At 39.1% G+C, this 14,588-nt stretch overlaps 1 protein-coding gene across 1 annotated transcript in view; it reads left to right on the forward strand.

Moving 5' to 3' along the window:
* The window catches only part of DEUP1 (deuterosome assembly protein 1), a 90,434-nt gene that overhangs the window by 24,500 nt on the left and 51,346 nt on the right, over window positions 1-14,588 (forward strand). The window contains exons 5-6 of the mRNA XM_075547803.1: window positions 4,936-5,049; window positions 7,428-7,670. Of these exons, the coding sequence (XP_075403918.1) occupies window positions 4,936-5,049; window positions 7,428-7,670 (357 nt within the window). The remainder of the gene's footprint in view (window positions 1-4,935; window positions 5,050-7,427; window positions 7,671-14,588) is intronic.

Genomic DNA, 14,588 nt, shown 5'->3' on the forward strand with positions numbered 1-14,588 from the left:
TTCCTTCCTTCCTTCCTTCCTTCCTTCCTTCCTTCCTTCCTTCCTTTTCCATCCTTTCTTATGGGTCTTCTGATGCCTGTTACCTGGTCCCAACGAAACCTCATATTCACACAGACTGGTGTGCTTCTTCCATGTGGGCTTATTACTCTACTGCTAGATGGCCACTTGTTTAACTTCAAGTCTTTAAGACCCCAGATGCTATATCTTTTAAGAGCTGGGCACCATCCGCTTTCTTCATCACATTTGCTTATGCACCCATTTTGTCTTCAGCAATTGTGCCAGAAGGGTGAGCATCACAGAAGGCCAGTTTGTTAGAATAATGTGTTCTTCCATTGAAAGAGGAGGGTATGAGCAGAGGCCTGAAGTCTGTCCACTACCTCAGTATATTGCCACATAAATATATGTACATAGGCCAATACCTCTATTTGTATGAATTAATGTATTTACATATGTGAACACCTATGCTTATACCTCTATCCATAGCTTTGCTTCCTAGATCATTCCTGCTTCCTTTTACCTTCCTCCTGCCCCACCATCATGCTCGCCCTACTTCCACCTCTTAGTACTTCCTCTCCGCTAGATTGCTGTTGCTCCATCATCCTCCTTGTTGTTGACTTTAATTCCTTAGTTGTTCTGTCTATGGTATTTACTCATCACCCCCTTCCCATGCCTCCTTTTACCCACAAGTCCCTCCACAACTGTCGGTTCGTTGCATTCTCCTCGAGTTTGATTCCTATGCCTACCTTATGTAAGTAGGCAAACAAACAATAACATAGACCAAACAAAAAGAAAACAAAACATTGAAGAACAAAGAGATGGTAGGAGTTATATCGGCTCCAATAAAATGTTTGGATTTTTTTTTTTTAATGAAAAAGAGAAAAAACATTCTAGGTCTGTTCGCTGACCTTAATGACTATCTCCCCCACTGGCCCTGGTGGAATTCCAAGAGCTGCCCCTCCTAGGCTAAAGTATTTGGGGGGCTCTTTAGAGGCTTTGTTTTACCCCCATTGCTGATCTGTTATGTTCCCTTCTTGGTTCGCCCCACTGTGGGGTCAGGGAAGGTGTTCAGACTGGACTAACTTCCCGTTTTGTGTCGCAGTTTTGTCCTCTGTCACACTATGTTCCAGTAAGCTGTTGTTGGCCCTACAATCCTCTCTATGCCTTAGCAGCTCTGTGCAGGAATGTCATCCTCACCGGTGTGGTGTACTGCTATGAGGTCTAGACAATCCCTTTGTCTTTTTCCTTCTTGGTTTGCTTCTGTGTAGATGTGGTATGCCAGCCCCTCTCATTGTTACACTATCTTTTTAGAATCTCTAAATAGACAGCTTGTTTAACAGTCTGACCTGGTGGAATGAGCTCCAAATACCCCATTCGGGAAGTTGACAGATGTTTTTGCCTTTTTTGAAACAAGACGACATTTCACCCTTTTTTCCCCACCCTCACTAGACATTTCACCTTTTTTGAAACAAGAAAATTACTCGTACACTTGAGTTTTTTTCCCCATAGCACTGTCCTTGTAAGCTGTGTTCAACCACATCACAACAGTTTCTGCTGCAATTTTCTCAAGCAGGAAACAAAATTTCACAGCTGCACGCTGTTCTCTTAAATTGGCCATCACAAAAAGCAAGGTTTAAGTGAAAACTGCTTTTATGAAAAACTTCACTGTGACCAGAGAAAACCTTCCCAGGTGACGCCACTGAGAGCACTAGCTCAGAGTGTGTTGCTTGATGCTTGATTAGCCGGGAAAATTAGTACTACAAAAGTTCTGCTGGCCATAGCGTTTTTCCATTTGGTGTTACTTGAATATGATATTTATGATATTGCTTGATAATTCTGAGACTGTATTGAGGCAGGTGTCTTTGGAATGACCATAAATATGGATCTCTTCCAGTCAGTTGGCAAGTTGGCAGTCTGACAAATTTCTGGGCATAAATCTGTGAGTGTTTCCAGTGTTGCATCAGCTTGTTGAAACATTTCAGTTGGCATTCCATCCGTTCCTGGAGTCTTGTTTTTCATTCAGCCTTCAGTGCAGATTGGACATCTTCATTGAATACCATCAGTTTTTGATCATACGCTGCCTCTTCAAACGGTTGAATACTGACCAGTTATTTTCATTACAGTGACTCTGTGTATTCCTTCTGTTGTCATTTGATGCTTTCTGTATCATTCAATACAATATTTTTCACATAAGTACCTTTATTGCAGTTCAAGAGTTTTTTGTCTCTTCATTTCTTTCTGTTTGAGGTATACTGAGTACGTTCTTCCCTTTTTGCTTTGTAATACCAGGTCTTTGCGCATCTCATTCTAATACTTTGTCTTCTCAAGTTACCCTTTGAAATCTTCTGTGCAACTCTTTCACTTCATTTCTTCCATTCACTTCATCTGTTCTGCATTCAAGAGCAAGTTTCAGAGTTTTTTCTGACATCCACTTTTATGTTTTCTCTCTTTCCTGCCTTTTTAATGGTTTTTTTGCTTTATATATGATATTCTCAATGGTATCTCATAACTTATCACATCTTCCTTCAGTCATTAGTATTCAATTAGTAAAATCTTTTCTCGAGTCTCTGAATTCAGGTGGGGTCTACTCAATATTTTATTTGGGCTCTTCTGGACTTGGTTTCCTTTTCTTGAATTTGAACTTGAGCTTGTATATAAACCATTGTTGGTCTGTTCCACATTTGACCCCTGGCCTGGTTTGGGCTGACGACTGAGCATCTTCATGGTCTGTTCTCAGAGTTGTAGTCAATTTGATTCCTATGTAGTCCACCTAGTGAAGGCCTTTTATGTTGTTGGGGGAGAGAAAAAAAAAGCATTTGCAATGGAGAAGTCACTAGTCTTGCAGAATTCTGCCCTACCATCGCCACCTTCGTTTCTATCACCAAAGCCATATTTTTCAACTACTGTTCTTTCCATTTCCAACTTTTGCCAACAGGTATCAATTCCAATTGCCAACAGGGTGTATCAATGCATCTCTTCATTACAGAGTGTATTTCAGACTGAAGCTATTGATAGATTTTTTTTTCAGCATCTTCATACCTAGCTTTATTGGTTAGTGTGTAAATTTGAAAAATAGCTGTGTTTACTGGACTTCCTTGAATGTGTACAGATACTGAAATTTTTCATATTATAAATCCACACGACCCAAAACTATCAGTAAAGCAAGGCTACAAATTTCCAAAATGTCCTTTAAAATCATTTCTGTGAAAAAAAAAAATACAATACCATAGTCTTCCCAGTTTAAGGAAGATGTAGTTTTAATTCTCTAAATCACTATGTTTTTGATCCAGTCATTTCAGCCATCTTCAAAGTAATATAAATCCCTTTGGCCAAATCAATTGTCTTGAATTTTTTGTTCTCAAGATGACTGAAATAATCACAAAATCCTCTGCTAGCGTCTTATCTGATACCATGTTTTCACTTTCATAGAGTAAAATTTGTTTACATGTACATTTCTTCTACATTAATGTTTCTTTCAAAAATGGCTTCTTTTCATGATGAAATATTTCAAAATTCTGTTCTCTCCTAGTTCTAGATCCCAATCCCCGATGGACACTAAGCTCTGGCACCTAGTAGACAATGGTGCTCAATAAATATTACTAAGTCAATGACTGGATATAACAATTCATTCCTGCCACATGTCTATGTGCAGTGAATATATTGCCATGGGCTTCGTTCCTATGACTTTTCTTTTAACTGTGCCATTTTCATTGCAAACTGTCATGAAAATAGCTAGATTGTGGTAAACATTAATATCAGACTTTTATGTGCGTTCATGTAATATAGATGGCGTCCCCTCTTTTCCAGGTACAGTGAGCAGCACAAAAGTATACAGTAGTAAGTTGCTCACAGCCTGTACAGAGGATAAGCTACAGTGGCCAGTGCCATCGCTTTCTTCCCAGCGGAGTGCTGGTCCACTGGGTACTGTCGAAAGGAGGGCTGCGGTAGTTTTGTGGTTCCCAACACTACGTTGACCTTGGTTTTATCTTGGATCCCACTCCCTGCCATCAAGTCAATTCTAGCTCATAACCGACCTCATAGTACAAGGCAGAAGTGCCCCGGTGGGATTCGGAGACGATAACTGTATGGGAGTACAAGGTCCTGTCTTTCTCCCACGGAGCAGCTGCTGCTTTCCCACCACTGGCCTTTCCATGGGCAGCCCAGGGCGTTACCCACTGCGCCACCAGGGCAAGCTCATGAAACAAGCCAACGCCATTCCCTAAAAGGCCAGGGGGCAGGCTCAATGGCTGCATATGAAGGGGGAAACTGGTATCAGCCCCCAGAAAATAGAAAGGAAGAAGCGGTTGATGCAGACTTGTTTGATGGTGGTTCCTATTAATAGCCAACATTTTCTGCCAGAGAGTCATTTTACATTTTTAACAAGGAAGATGTTTAAGTCCAAATTCTATATTTTAGTAACATAAATGGCATGCAGTTGGTCCTTTGTGTCTGTGATTCCCAATCTGTGAACACACTCAAACACAGATCAAAAACACTGGGTGAGAGGAAACAATTAAGTGGCCAAAGCCATCCCTCCGAGGCTAAGAGGGAGTAAGAAATGTGATTTACATGTCATTTGCATTGTAGTAGGTTTCATGTGGCATTACAAATAATCTAGAGATAATTAAAGGTACACAGCAGGGTGTGCATAGCTTATATGCAAACACTACAATGCCATTTTATAGAAAGCATTTGAACATCTGTTGGGTTTTGATATCTCTGGCGGTCCTCACCAACCCCCACCCACCCACAGACACTGAGGGATGACTATATCTAGTAATAATCCAAGATGAGTGACTTGATACTTGTTCTGTTTGTTTCTCTGATAGAATAGATGCTTTGTCTCTCAGAATGAGGCTGCACAAGGTGGGGTAGCTGTGTTCACTGTGCTTCAAGTGAATCATTTGCTTCAATGGCTGTTCATTCCCCTTTTCAAAGGAATTTAGAGCGAAGTCAAGAGAATGGGACAAGCAAGAGATACTGTATCAGACTCATCTGGTTTCTTTAGATGCTCAGCAGAAATTATTATCTGAGAAGTGTAATCAATTTCAGGTACATTCTCTACCAATATTCTCTAAATAAGAAGAAATTAAAAGTTAAATGTTAGCATCTTTGTCATTCAGCATGTACTCTGCTTACAGAGAGAAATGCCAACCGAGGGAAAATAGCTTAACCAGAGTGGGCTCAAAACTGAGGAAAGTCACACTGTACGAGGCCATCGTAACAGTGAATCCACTATAGTCCGCATGTCTCAGAGGGAGGTACTGTGTCACCAAGTACATCCTTTTATGTGTGCCTATAAAATCCAAATTTGGAGAATCTAAAAGTGCTTAAACTCAGAACCTCCCAGCCTAGACAAGTATGTATATAATCAAACGAAACCAGTTGCCTCCGAGTTGGTTCAGCTTCCTGGGAACCCTTTGTGTAGAACTCGACTCCACTGGATTTTAAATGAACTAATTGTTTGGAAGTAGATCAGCAAGCCTTTCTTCTGAGACATATGGATGGATTCGAACCACCAGACTCTGGGCTACCAGCACGTTAGCTGTTTGTACCTCCAGGGACCCCATACATGCACATGGTTACAGAATATTAATAACAAGTCCTTGGGGAAAATTCCCAATCCTCTTGGAGTTTAGAGGACTAAGAGAAAAATTAGGGATGAGATACTATATCAGGAATGGGCCTCCAACAGGGGTGATACTTGACTTGTACCTTGAAGAAATACATTTTTGCAACATGGAGAAATGAATGTATCCCAGACGTTAGACCTACCAGGAAGAAAGTCGCTGAAGCAAGAAGCACTCCTTGGAACGAAGGGTTGGCCCGTCAGCTGGGAGTTCTTCAGGAAAGGGAGACAGGGCGGTAGGCAGCACACCTGGAAAAGTTGGATCCAGACAGAAATAAACTTTAAAGGTTTGGCTAAGGAGTGAGGAAGTTTCATTAAAGCCATTAAGAAACCAATTGAGCTTTTCATCCATTTAATGTACTTAAATTATTTTTGTTATTCATATGTATGTTATATATAATATGAATCCAACAAACTAATGTACAATTAATTACTTTCCATTCTAACTCATTTAATGTAAACACTGAACAATTTGGTGTTTTCATACTTTTTCTTTTATTTGTACAAAAAATGTGTGTGTGTTAGTTACATATTATTCTTTTTAAATTTTGCTTTTTCACTTACTTTAAACCATGGACATCCTTTCAAGACACTGCATAAGACTCTGCATATGTTTTCACAGTGTAGGCCTATACCATCATTTCTTCCCATTAATCAATTCCCTGCTGATGAAAATTAAAGTTGTTCTATTGTTTGCTGCTACAATATTGTCATATCTTTGTGTACACATTTTTAAATACCAGTACATGTTGTGCAGCCTGGTGTTACTCACTGAACAGCGATCTGCAAGATCAGAAGTTCAAAACTATCAGCCGCTCCCAGGGAGAAACCGGGGGCTTTCTGCTCACACAGTTATAATCTCCGAAATCCACAGGGACTGTAGTACCTTGTCCTATGGAGTCATTAAGAGCTGGCATCGACTTGATGGCAGGGAGAATGAGAGAGTACTCATTGTTAGGCAAAAGTCCCAAATTAGTTTCCTCACCAAAGGTCTGTACCTTCAAATTGACCTGGTAATCACAAGATCAGTGGTTCAAACCCCTCAGCTGCTCCACAGAGAAAGATGAGTCTGTCTACTCCTATTAAACTTTACAGTCTCCAAGGGGGTTGTTTTTTGTTGTATTTTTGAATAGATTATTATGTCCCCCCCCAAAGTTACAGTAGTTTATAATTTATGAATACCCATACTCTGACCAGGATAGAATGTATTCAGTCCAATGCTTTTTACCAATTTATTGGACATAGGGAATATCAACCTGATTTGCTTTATATTGTCCTGGCCACTTGTAACTCCAAGCGTCTCTTCATATGCTAATTAACCTTTCTCATGTCCTCTTCTGTGAATTGCCTGATCATAAATTTTACCCACTTGTATTTGTGTTATTTGTCTTTTACTGATTCATAAATATTTTCTACATCAAAAATTAGTACCCATTGTTATATATGCTGGAAAGTTTTTCCAACAATCTGATTGTTTTTATTTTATTCAGGTATTTTTGTCATGGAGACATTTTCAACTATTTCTTACTGGAGCCATCATTTTCTACCATACTTTATAGCTTCTAGATTTTCCTTCTTGCTTAATAAGACTTCCCACCTCCTAGCCCCCTGCTCAGACTCTGCATCTTTGCTCTGAATTATAAAAAGACGTTCTGTCCTAAACCTGAATTACAAAGGACCAAACTGTGTAATCTATAACAAGTTTAAAGGTATTCTCCTAATCCTTGTCTGTTATTCTTAAACTTCCTGTAAGATTCTCTGTCATATTTTTTCATTAATCGACAGTGTTCATATTTCTCAGAAACAGGCACAAAGTTACCAAACTCAGCTCAATGGTAAAAAACAGTGTGCAGAAGACACCGGCTCTGACGGTCCTCGGCTGGTGGGTGAGCCAGATCCCGGTTGCGAAACCAGTGAAGGAGATGAGTTCATTATTGAGAAATTAAAATCAGCTGTGAGCGAAATCGCACTAAGCCGAAATAAACTACAAGATGAAAATCATAAGCTTTTACAAGAACTGAAAATGTACCAAAGACAGTGCCAGGTAAAGGTTTATGTTTTTATTTTCAACTAATAATACCCATGTGCTTATAATGGAGGCTCACACATATAGATTAGGAAACTAACTTTCTGTTGCACGTGTAAACCTCACGCATTCTCACTTGATAATTCAGTAATGCCTTAAGCACCTTAGCCCACTAGCGTACACTCTGCTCCTCTGGCGGCATGACAGTGACGTGTTGTCAGTGAAGTTCAACAGCACTCACTTTCATATCTCTATGTCGAAAAGCCAGATCGCAGCCACACTCCGACGGCGCTGTTGTCTCTGACCTTGCTCCGCTTGACTCCCAGGACTTCTGGGTTAGAGAATTAACAACTAAATCCCCCCCAATGGGAGGCATGGGCATCGTTCCATGGGATTTATTATTGCTACCTTCCGCAAAGACTCATGGGAGCACCCACTGTCAGTGAAACGTAGACTCAGTTCCTTTCGTTTCCCTCATTCTCACTTGATAATCCATTAAGCCTGTTAAGTACCTTCAGCCCGCTAGAATGCACTTTGGTTCTGCTGTGGTGTATTAGTGAAGGGTTACCTACATATTCTATTACTTCAACTCCCGGGGCCATTTCTTAGTCCAAGGTCAACTCTTCCCAGGTGTTTTCTGTGGCTGGTCTATGACATTAGTGCCTTGACCGTTCCATGCCCCGTGAGAACATGAGGTCAAGCACAAGGCTACCAGCTTCTCTCATTCTCTGGTATTTCAAAGAGAAGGACAACCACCCTTCCTCCAGCTCCCCATTTCAAACGCCAGCTTCCTTTCTGTGTGTGTGTGTGTGTGTGTTGTTGTTGTTGTTGTTGTGATGGAAGGAGTAGGTGGAACGAGATTCTGGTATATGTCATAACATAGATCTGGGTAAGCAAACAACACAAGCCAAACCACAAATACTAATCACTCAAAAAGCCATAAAGTTGCTAGACATAGAACAGATGTTGAAGGAACCTCCCCCGCCCCTGTTTTGGTCCACTATCAATGAGATTAGCACCTTCTGTCCCAGAAGATGTCCAGGCGGCTTCGAGTGTTTATCTTGCCAGCCACCCCTCCCCCTCCGGTTTGAGCTGGAGTGCCAATGAAGACCTTGATCTCAATTTGCCTCCCATGAACCCCCTGGAGATAAGTAACTGGTCGTGGCTTCTGGCCCCAAGGCGAAGAGAACTATATTCTGCAGCTGTCTTGCATTGCGGACGATTCAATAAATAAGGAGACGGCTTTCCTGGGTACGCCCTGAACATTATCCCTAGACTTTAGGTCACCCTACACTGCCGGAAGAGGTCTTCCTCTCATGAGATCTTTTTAACTCTGAGTAGAATTCTCTAGTCAGGCTCATTTTTCTCTGTTCTCTTTAGTTTACCTGAAACATTTTTCAGTAGCTAGTCCAATTATCAAGTCCTTAACATCAGCCCCTTCTAATCTCCTTGAGCAGAATTCAATTTGGACTCATTTCTAGTGTTCAAGGACATTCTTTTTTGGGCTAAGGCTCAGCTGTTGTCTTTTACCCACTTGGAGAATAGAAATTACTACTCTTAACACCTGCATTCATAGAAAAAGCCTCTGTTCCCTTTCTTGGAAGCATTATTAAATTTAACTAAGAATCTGCATTTTGTAGTTTGAAAAAGAATTGCGCTTGTTAAAAAAGCAAACCATTATTCTAGAGCATATTACACACACACACACACACACACATGCCTGCTCACATACACACATATCTATAATATATTTTTTAAGTAATTTGGGTTCAAACCCTCAAGGCACAATTTTTAGTTCTAGAAAAACATTAATTATTTTTTAAACGATTTAGGGGGGAAATTCCAAAAACAATGCATATATTGAGTTCCAGTTTATTTTATTTCTAAATGTTGCTTGTATGTTAATTATTTGCTTTAAGACAAATACTAACTGAGACGTTATTGATTATTGACTATCTGATACTTGATTTGTAGATATAAAGCCACTGCTTCTTCAAACTACAGAGCAACTTTCTAAACAGATGAGCCCTGTACTTGTTTTTTAAATATTTGCATCATAACAAAATAGGAATCATTAGAGATAAATGTAATACCGTAACCAGTATATGTATTTGGAATGAAATTTCTCTTCTCTCTTTGCAAAATAGTTTATACCTTGTATGTGAATTCAAGAAGACAGCCATTTTCATTTGAATCCCTGACACTTACTGTACATAAAATTTTCTCTAGTTTACAGCATAGTTTCATGCCAGATGCATCTTAATTTTCACATGAATCACATCTACTCACTTGTTTTTCTGCAACCTTGAAATGTGTCGTTATACATATTAATTTCATTGCAGATATTTGCTTACCGTGCTACACTACATTTTCACAATGTGCAGTATTTACCATTAAAGGTTAATGATTAAATGTCTGCGTTTCCCTAATATCTGTTACAAAATGAGTTTATTTTTGTATGTTAATATATCATTAAAATCTTAAAAACCACCCCATAGAAATATAATGTAAGCCACAAATAAATTAAAATTTTCTAGTTACCATGTGAAAAGGGGGAAAAATTAACATTCATGATATATTTTATTTAACCCAATAGATATCCAAAATATTATCATTTCAATCGGTATATATATACATAAAATATAAAAATTATTAAGGTTATTTTTTATAGTAAGTCTTCAAAATCAGAATTTTCTATTTATGGCACATCTCAGTTTAGATGCCAGGTATTCATCAGAAATATCTGATGTGTACTTAGATTTCTAAAGTTTACCAATGAAAAAGGAAATTTGCATACTCGAAACTTGAAAATGTTCCAAAAGCTGAGTCAAGTACTAAAGAATCATTTACCTGAATATTCACATCCACATTGACAAATAATTGACTTGAACTTGAAGTGAAAGCATTATCAATTCCAAAACTACATCTGTTTAAATTAAATGAACTCATTAATTCTTGCATCAACTCAGTATTAATAGCATTGACTTTAACAGGGTATTGCATAAATCAAAAAGCAACAACTCTAAGTTTATCAATATCAACAAAACCTTCCAATTTTTTGTACTTTTACAGCCAATTTACATAATGCTCTCAATAGCATTAAAATAACATCCATATTCATACATGTTACAAGAATCACTACTACTGATTTACTGATGGAACTTTTCTTTCTATAAAGATTTACATCCTTGGAAACCTTCTGGGATAGTTCTACTCTCCCCTACAAGGTCTCCATGACCTAGCGTCGATGTGATGGCACAGGGCTTAGCTAGCTTGACCCAGATAAGCAGTTCCTTTCGATGAACTTCAAAATTAGCATGTTAGTATGCGGTATGATATTGTTGAGGAGACGTGTTTGCTCTTTTTGGTGTCTTATAATTGGCGATTTGGCTAACACATCTTTTGTTTCAGAGAAATATTGCCACTGACAGTGCCATCAATATGTGAAAATTTTTCTCTGGCTTACCCAATTTGTTTGGTAGAGAACACATGACCATTATCTCATTGTTTTCAACATTTCCACATCCTGCTGGGGATTCAAAGTATTTCTCATATGGAGTAAATGGTTTTACGAACTCTATCCATAACACGTTTCATAGCAGCTTTGAAATCTGAGCACAAATATGGTGAATATGAGTAGTCTTCGAAAGAAGATTGTAAAGTTGATTATGGCAGATGTAGTTAGGTTATAATAGAACACCGAATCGTTTACCCATTTTAAAGCTGTTTCACTTTTCTAATATTTTCTACTTTCTTTTCTATTAAAGTTTTCCTCTATTTTGTTTTGTTGTTGTTGCTTCTTGTTTTTGTTTTGTATTACTTTCTGCATATGAAACCCAGGGTAGGTAAATCTATAGTCAGTAGCTGGATTAATAATCACCTAGGGGCATGCCACGGGGAGGTGGGGGGAAATGGGGAGTTAACAACAGTGAGGTGAGAAAGAAGAAAATGTTCTGAAATGGATTGTGGTGATGAGTGCACAACTCTTAATATGATTGAGCTATTAAATTGTATGATTTATGAATTATATGACAGTAAATCTAATTTTAAATGGAATTAAAACATAAGCTTTATTTCTCAAATTAAGCCCCATCAGGATCATTGTAAGCAATGATCTCAGGCATTCAGTCTAAACCTGAAAAACTAAGGATCCTGGGAATTTTGTCATATGTCAATGAAGTCTTTTTACATTATTGACTGAAGTAAAATGGATCTACTTTTAGAATTTTTTTAAGACTAGGAAACAAAATCCCCAAACACTTGTGAGGCTGGCGCAGGATGGGGCCGGGTCTCCTTCTGCTGGGCACCACTCGCTATAAGGGTCTGCAGGAGAACCGATTCAGCAGAACCTAACACCAACAACAACGGGAAAAGAAATCAGAAGAAGCCAAATTGGGCCAATTTGGTGGATACCTAGCAGTTTCCCATAGGAAGTCTTGCACATTTTCCCATGTTTGATGAGAGAAACGAGCAGGAGCATTGTCTGAATGGAGAAGAATTCTTTGGTCAAATTTTCCTTAATGTTTTTCTACTACAGCTGTGCTGGCTCTCTCAGAACACGCTCAGAAGAAGCAGATGTTGCCTCTCTGGCTCTCCTGAAAGTCAGCAAACAAACTGGCTTGACGGTCCATAAAAACCGTGACCTTTGCCCTTGACCAGTTCCACGTTTGCTTTCGCTAGACTACTTCCACCCCTTGGTAGCCATTGCTTTGGTTATGCTTTGTCGTCGGGATGATCCTGGTAAAGTCGTGTCTTATCGCCTCTTACAGTTCTTCCAAGAACTGCTGCAGAATCTTGCTCCCACTTGTTCGGAACTTCCATGGAGAGCTATGCTCTGCTCTGCAGCTGATCCCGGCCCAAGAGGTTGGGCCTCCTTCCAGCAGAAAGTCTGCTCAACTTTAATTTCTCAGTCATAATTGTGTCAACAGAGATGTCTACGGTGTTGGCTATTGTTTCTGCTACTCATTATCAGTCTTCTTCAAGAGTGTTTCCTCATTGATTGACGTGGATGACGTATCACTGCAGGCATCCTCTTCAACATCATCTTGTCCCTTCTTTTAAAACAGATTCTCCGTTGGCCAACTGTTGATGTCTTTGGGGCACTGTCCCCATAGAAAAGCATCAGTGATTTCATCATTTTTTCCACCCAGTCCTCACTGAATCCTTGATGTTTTTGTTTTAATTTTAGCAGTCTTCATGTTGCTCCGACAGGACTCTTTTCAAAGTGATGCCTTAGCCTTTGTACCTCAAGCTAGATCCTGTTCAGAAATGACATTATTATGTGTTCATTTGGTTAAAAATTATTGAAATCAATGAGTAGTTTTTTTCATAATACACATTTTCCATGAACTTTCTGAAGATCCTTCAGCTCACATATTAGAATAAGACAAACAGAAAAACTATTTCTCATTTAGAATGACCATAAATCTTGGATGTTAAAGATGGAATTCCCCCCCCCCCCTCAAAAGCATGTGTTGTATATCCTAACCTCAATGTTTGTGGTTATCATCCCATGGAGAAATGGGTTCTCTGATGTTAATGAAGCATGATTAATGTAAGTGAATCTTGAGTCAATCACTTTAGAGATATAAAAGAGATTAAACAAGCAGAAATGAGGACAAGAGATGCCAGGCTACGTGAAGACCCCTGAGGAGCAGATGATCATAGGAAATAAGGCCCTTCCACCAAAGCCAGCAGAGAGCAGAAGCAGGCTCCTTGAAATTGGAAGTCCAGCCTCCTAAACTGCGAGAAGACACATCTTTGCTTGTTGAAGCCATCTACTTGTGGTACAGTTGTCAAGCAGCTCTGGGGAGATCTGAGACACTGCGGTCGGGCCCTAACATACCTAGGGCACGGCCCTTCATGTGGTGGTGGCTTCAGGATGGCTTCATACACAGCTGAAATTTGTCTGAATGACATAAAATATTTTTAGTATTTATGTCAGGAATTTCCCCTTTGGGCCACAGATTGATGCAATTGACAAATTGCTTCAGAAACTTGGAAGTTCTTTGAGACAGAATATACCCCAAATATTAATTGGGCAGTATTCCTCGCATTGCACAAGTCATCTTAATCCAAAGTGCTTGACACTTTAAATTTTTTGACATTTGAAATTTTGAAATCTTTTAAATAAATTTTAATGTCAAAGTTATTATTTTTATATTCAGAATATTGTTATAAGAAAGTCTTGTATGCTATGGGCAATTATGTACTGACTTAATTGAAGTTATCTCACTGTTGCAAAATAATTATTTTTAGTATATTCCTCATAAATATTAAATGCACAGTTTTAATAACTGAAGTATTATTTTACCTTCTCATCCCTTCCCTTGTTTTTTTCACAGATCAGAGAAATGGCTGCCAGTAAGTAGTAGGAAAACTGAGACTTTAAATCTAGTTCTTAAGATGCTGAGCCTAGAGATGGTGAGGCCCCCTCCCATCCTATCATGAGATTAACATCATCCCATCTTTGAAGATCATAGCTTTGAGTGTCTAGCACTGTAGAACTTTTGAGAAAGCACTTAAAGTCCATTTGTCATTATCAGTAAATGAAAATACAGTCATACCTGCCTCACAATTAGCAAGAGAAATGAAGTTATTACACACTGACAAATATTTTAAATACTGTGGTTATAGATAAGCTTATCTCCTATCCCCTGGCCCCATTCGTTATATACTTTGAACTTAAAACAAGCTATCAAAGCAAACCGTTTATTTGAACAACACATAAAAAGTAAACCAGTTTTTCATACAAACTAATGTCCACAGCAGGGCTGGTTCTTGTCTGTCCCCAAGCCTCTCTTCCTGGGCGTCCGGCCAGGATGGAGGGAAGACGAGCGGGGCACATAGCACTCAGTAATGCACAACAGCAACAAACGTGAGCGTGTAATGGTTCCGGTTTGAGAGGTCAGCAGAGTGTCATATAACCAGTAACAT

Source organism: Tenrec ecaudatus, chromosome 4 (assembly GCF_050624435.1).
Source record: "Tenrec ecaudatus isolate mTenEca1 chromosome 4, mTenEca1.hap1, whole genome shotgun sequence".
Lineage (NCBI taxonomy): Eukaryota > Metazoa > Chordata > Mammalia > Afrosoricida > Tenrecidae > Tenrec > Tenrec ecaudatus.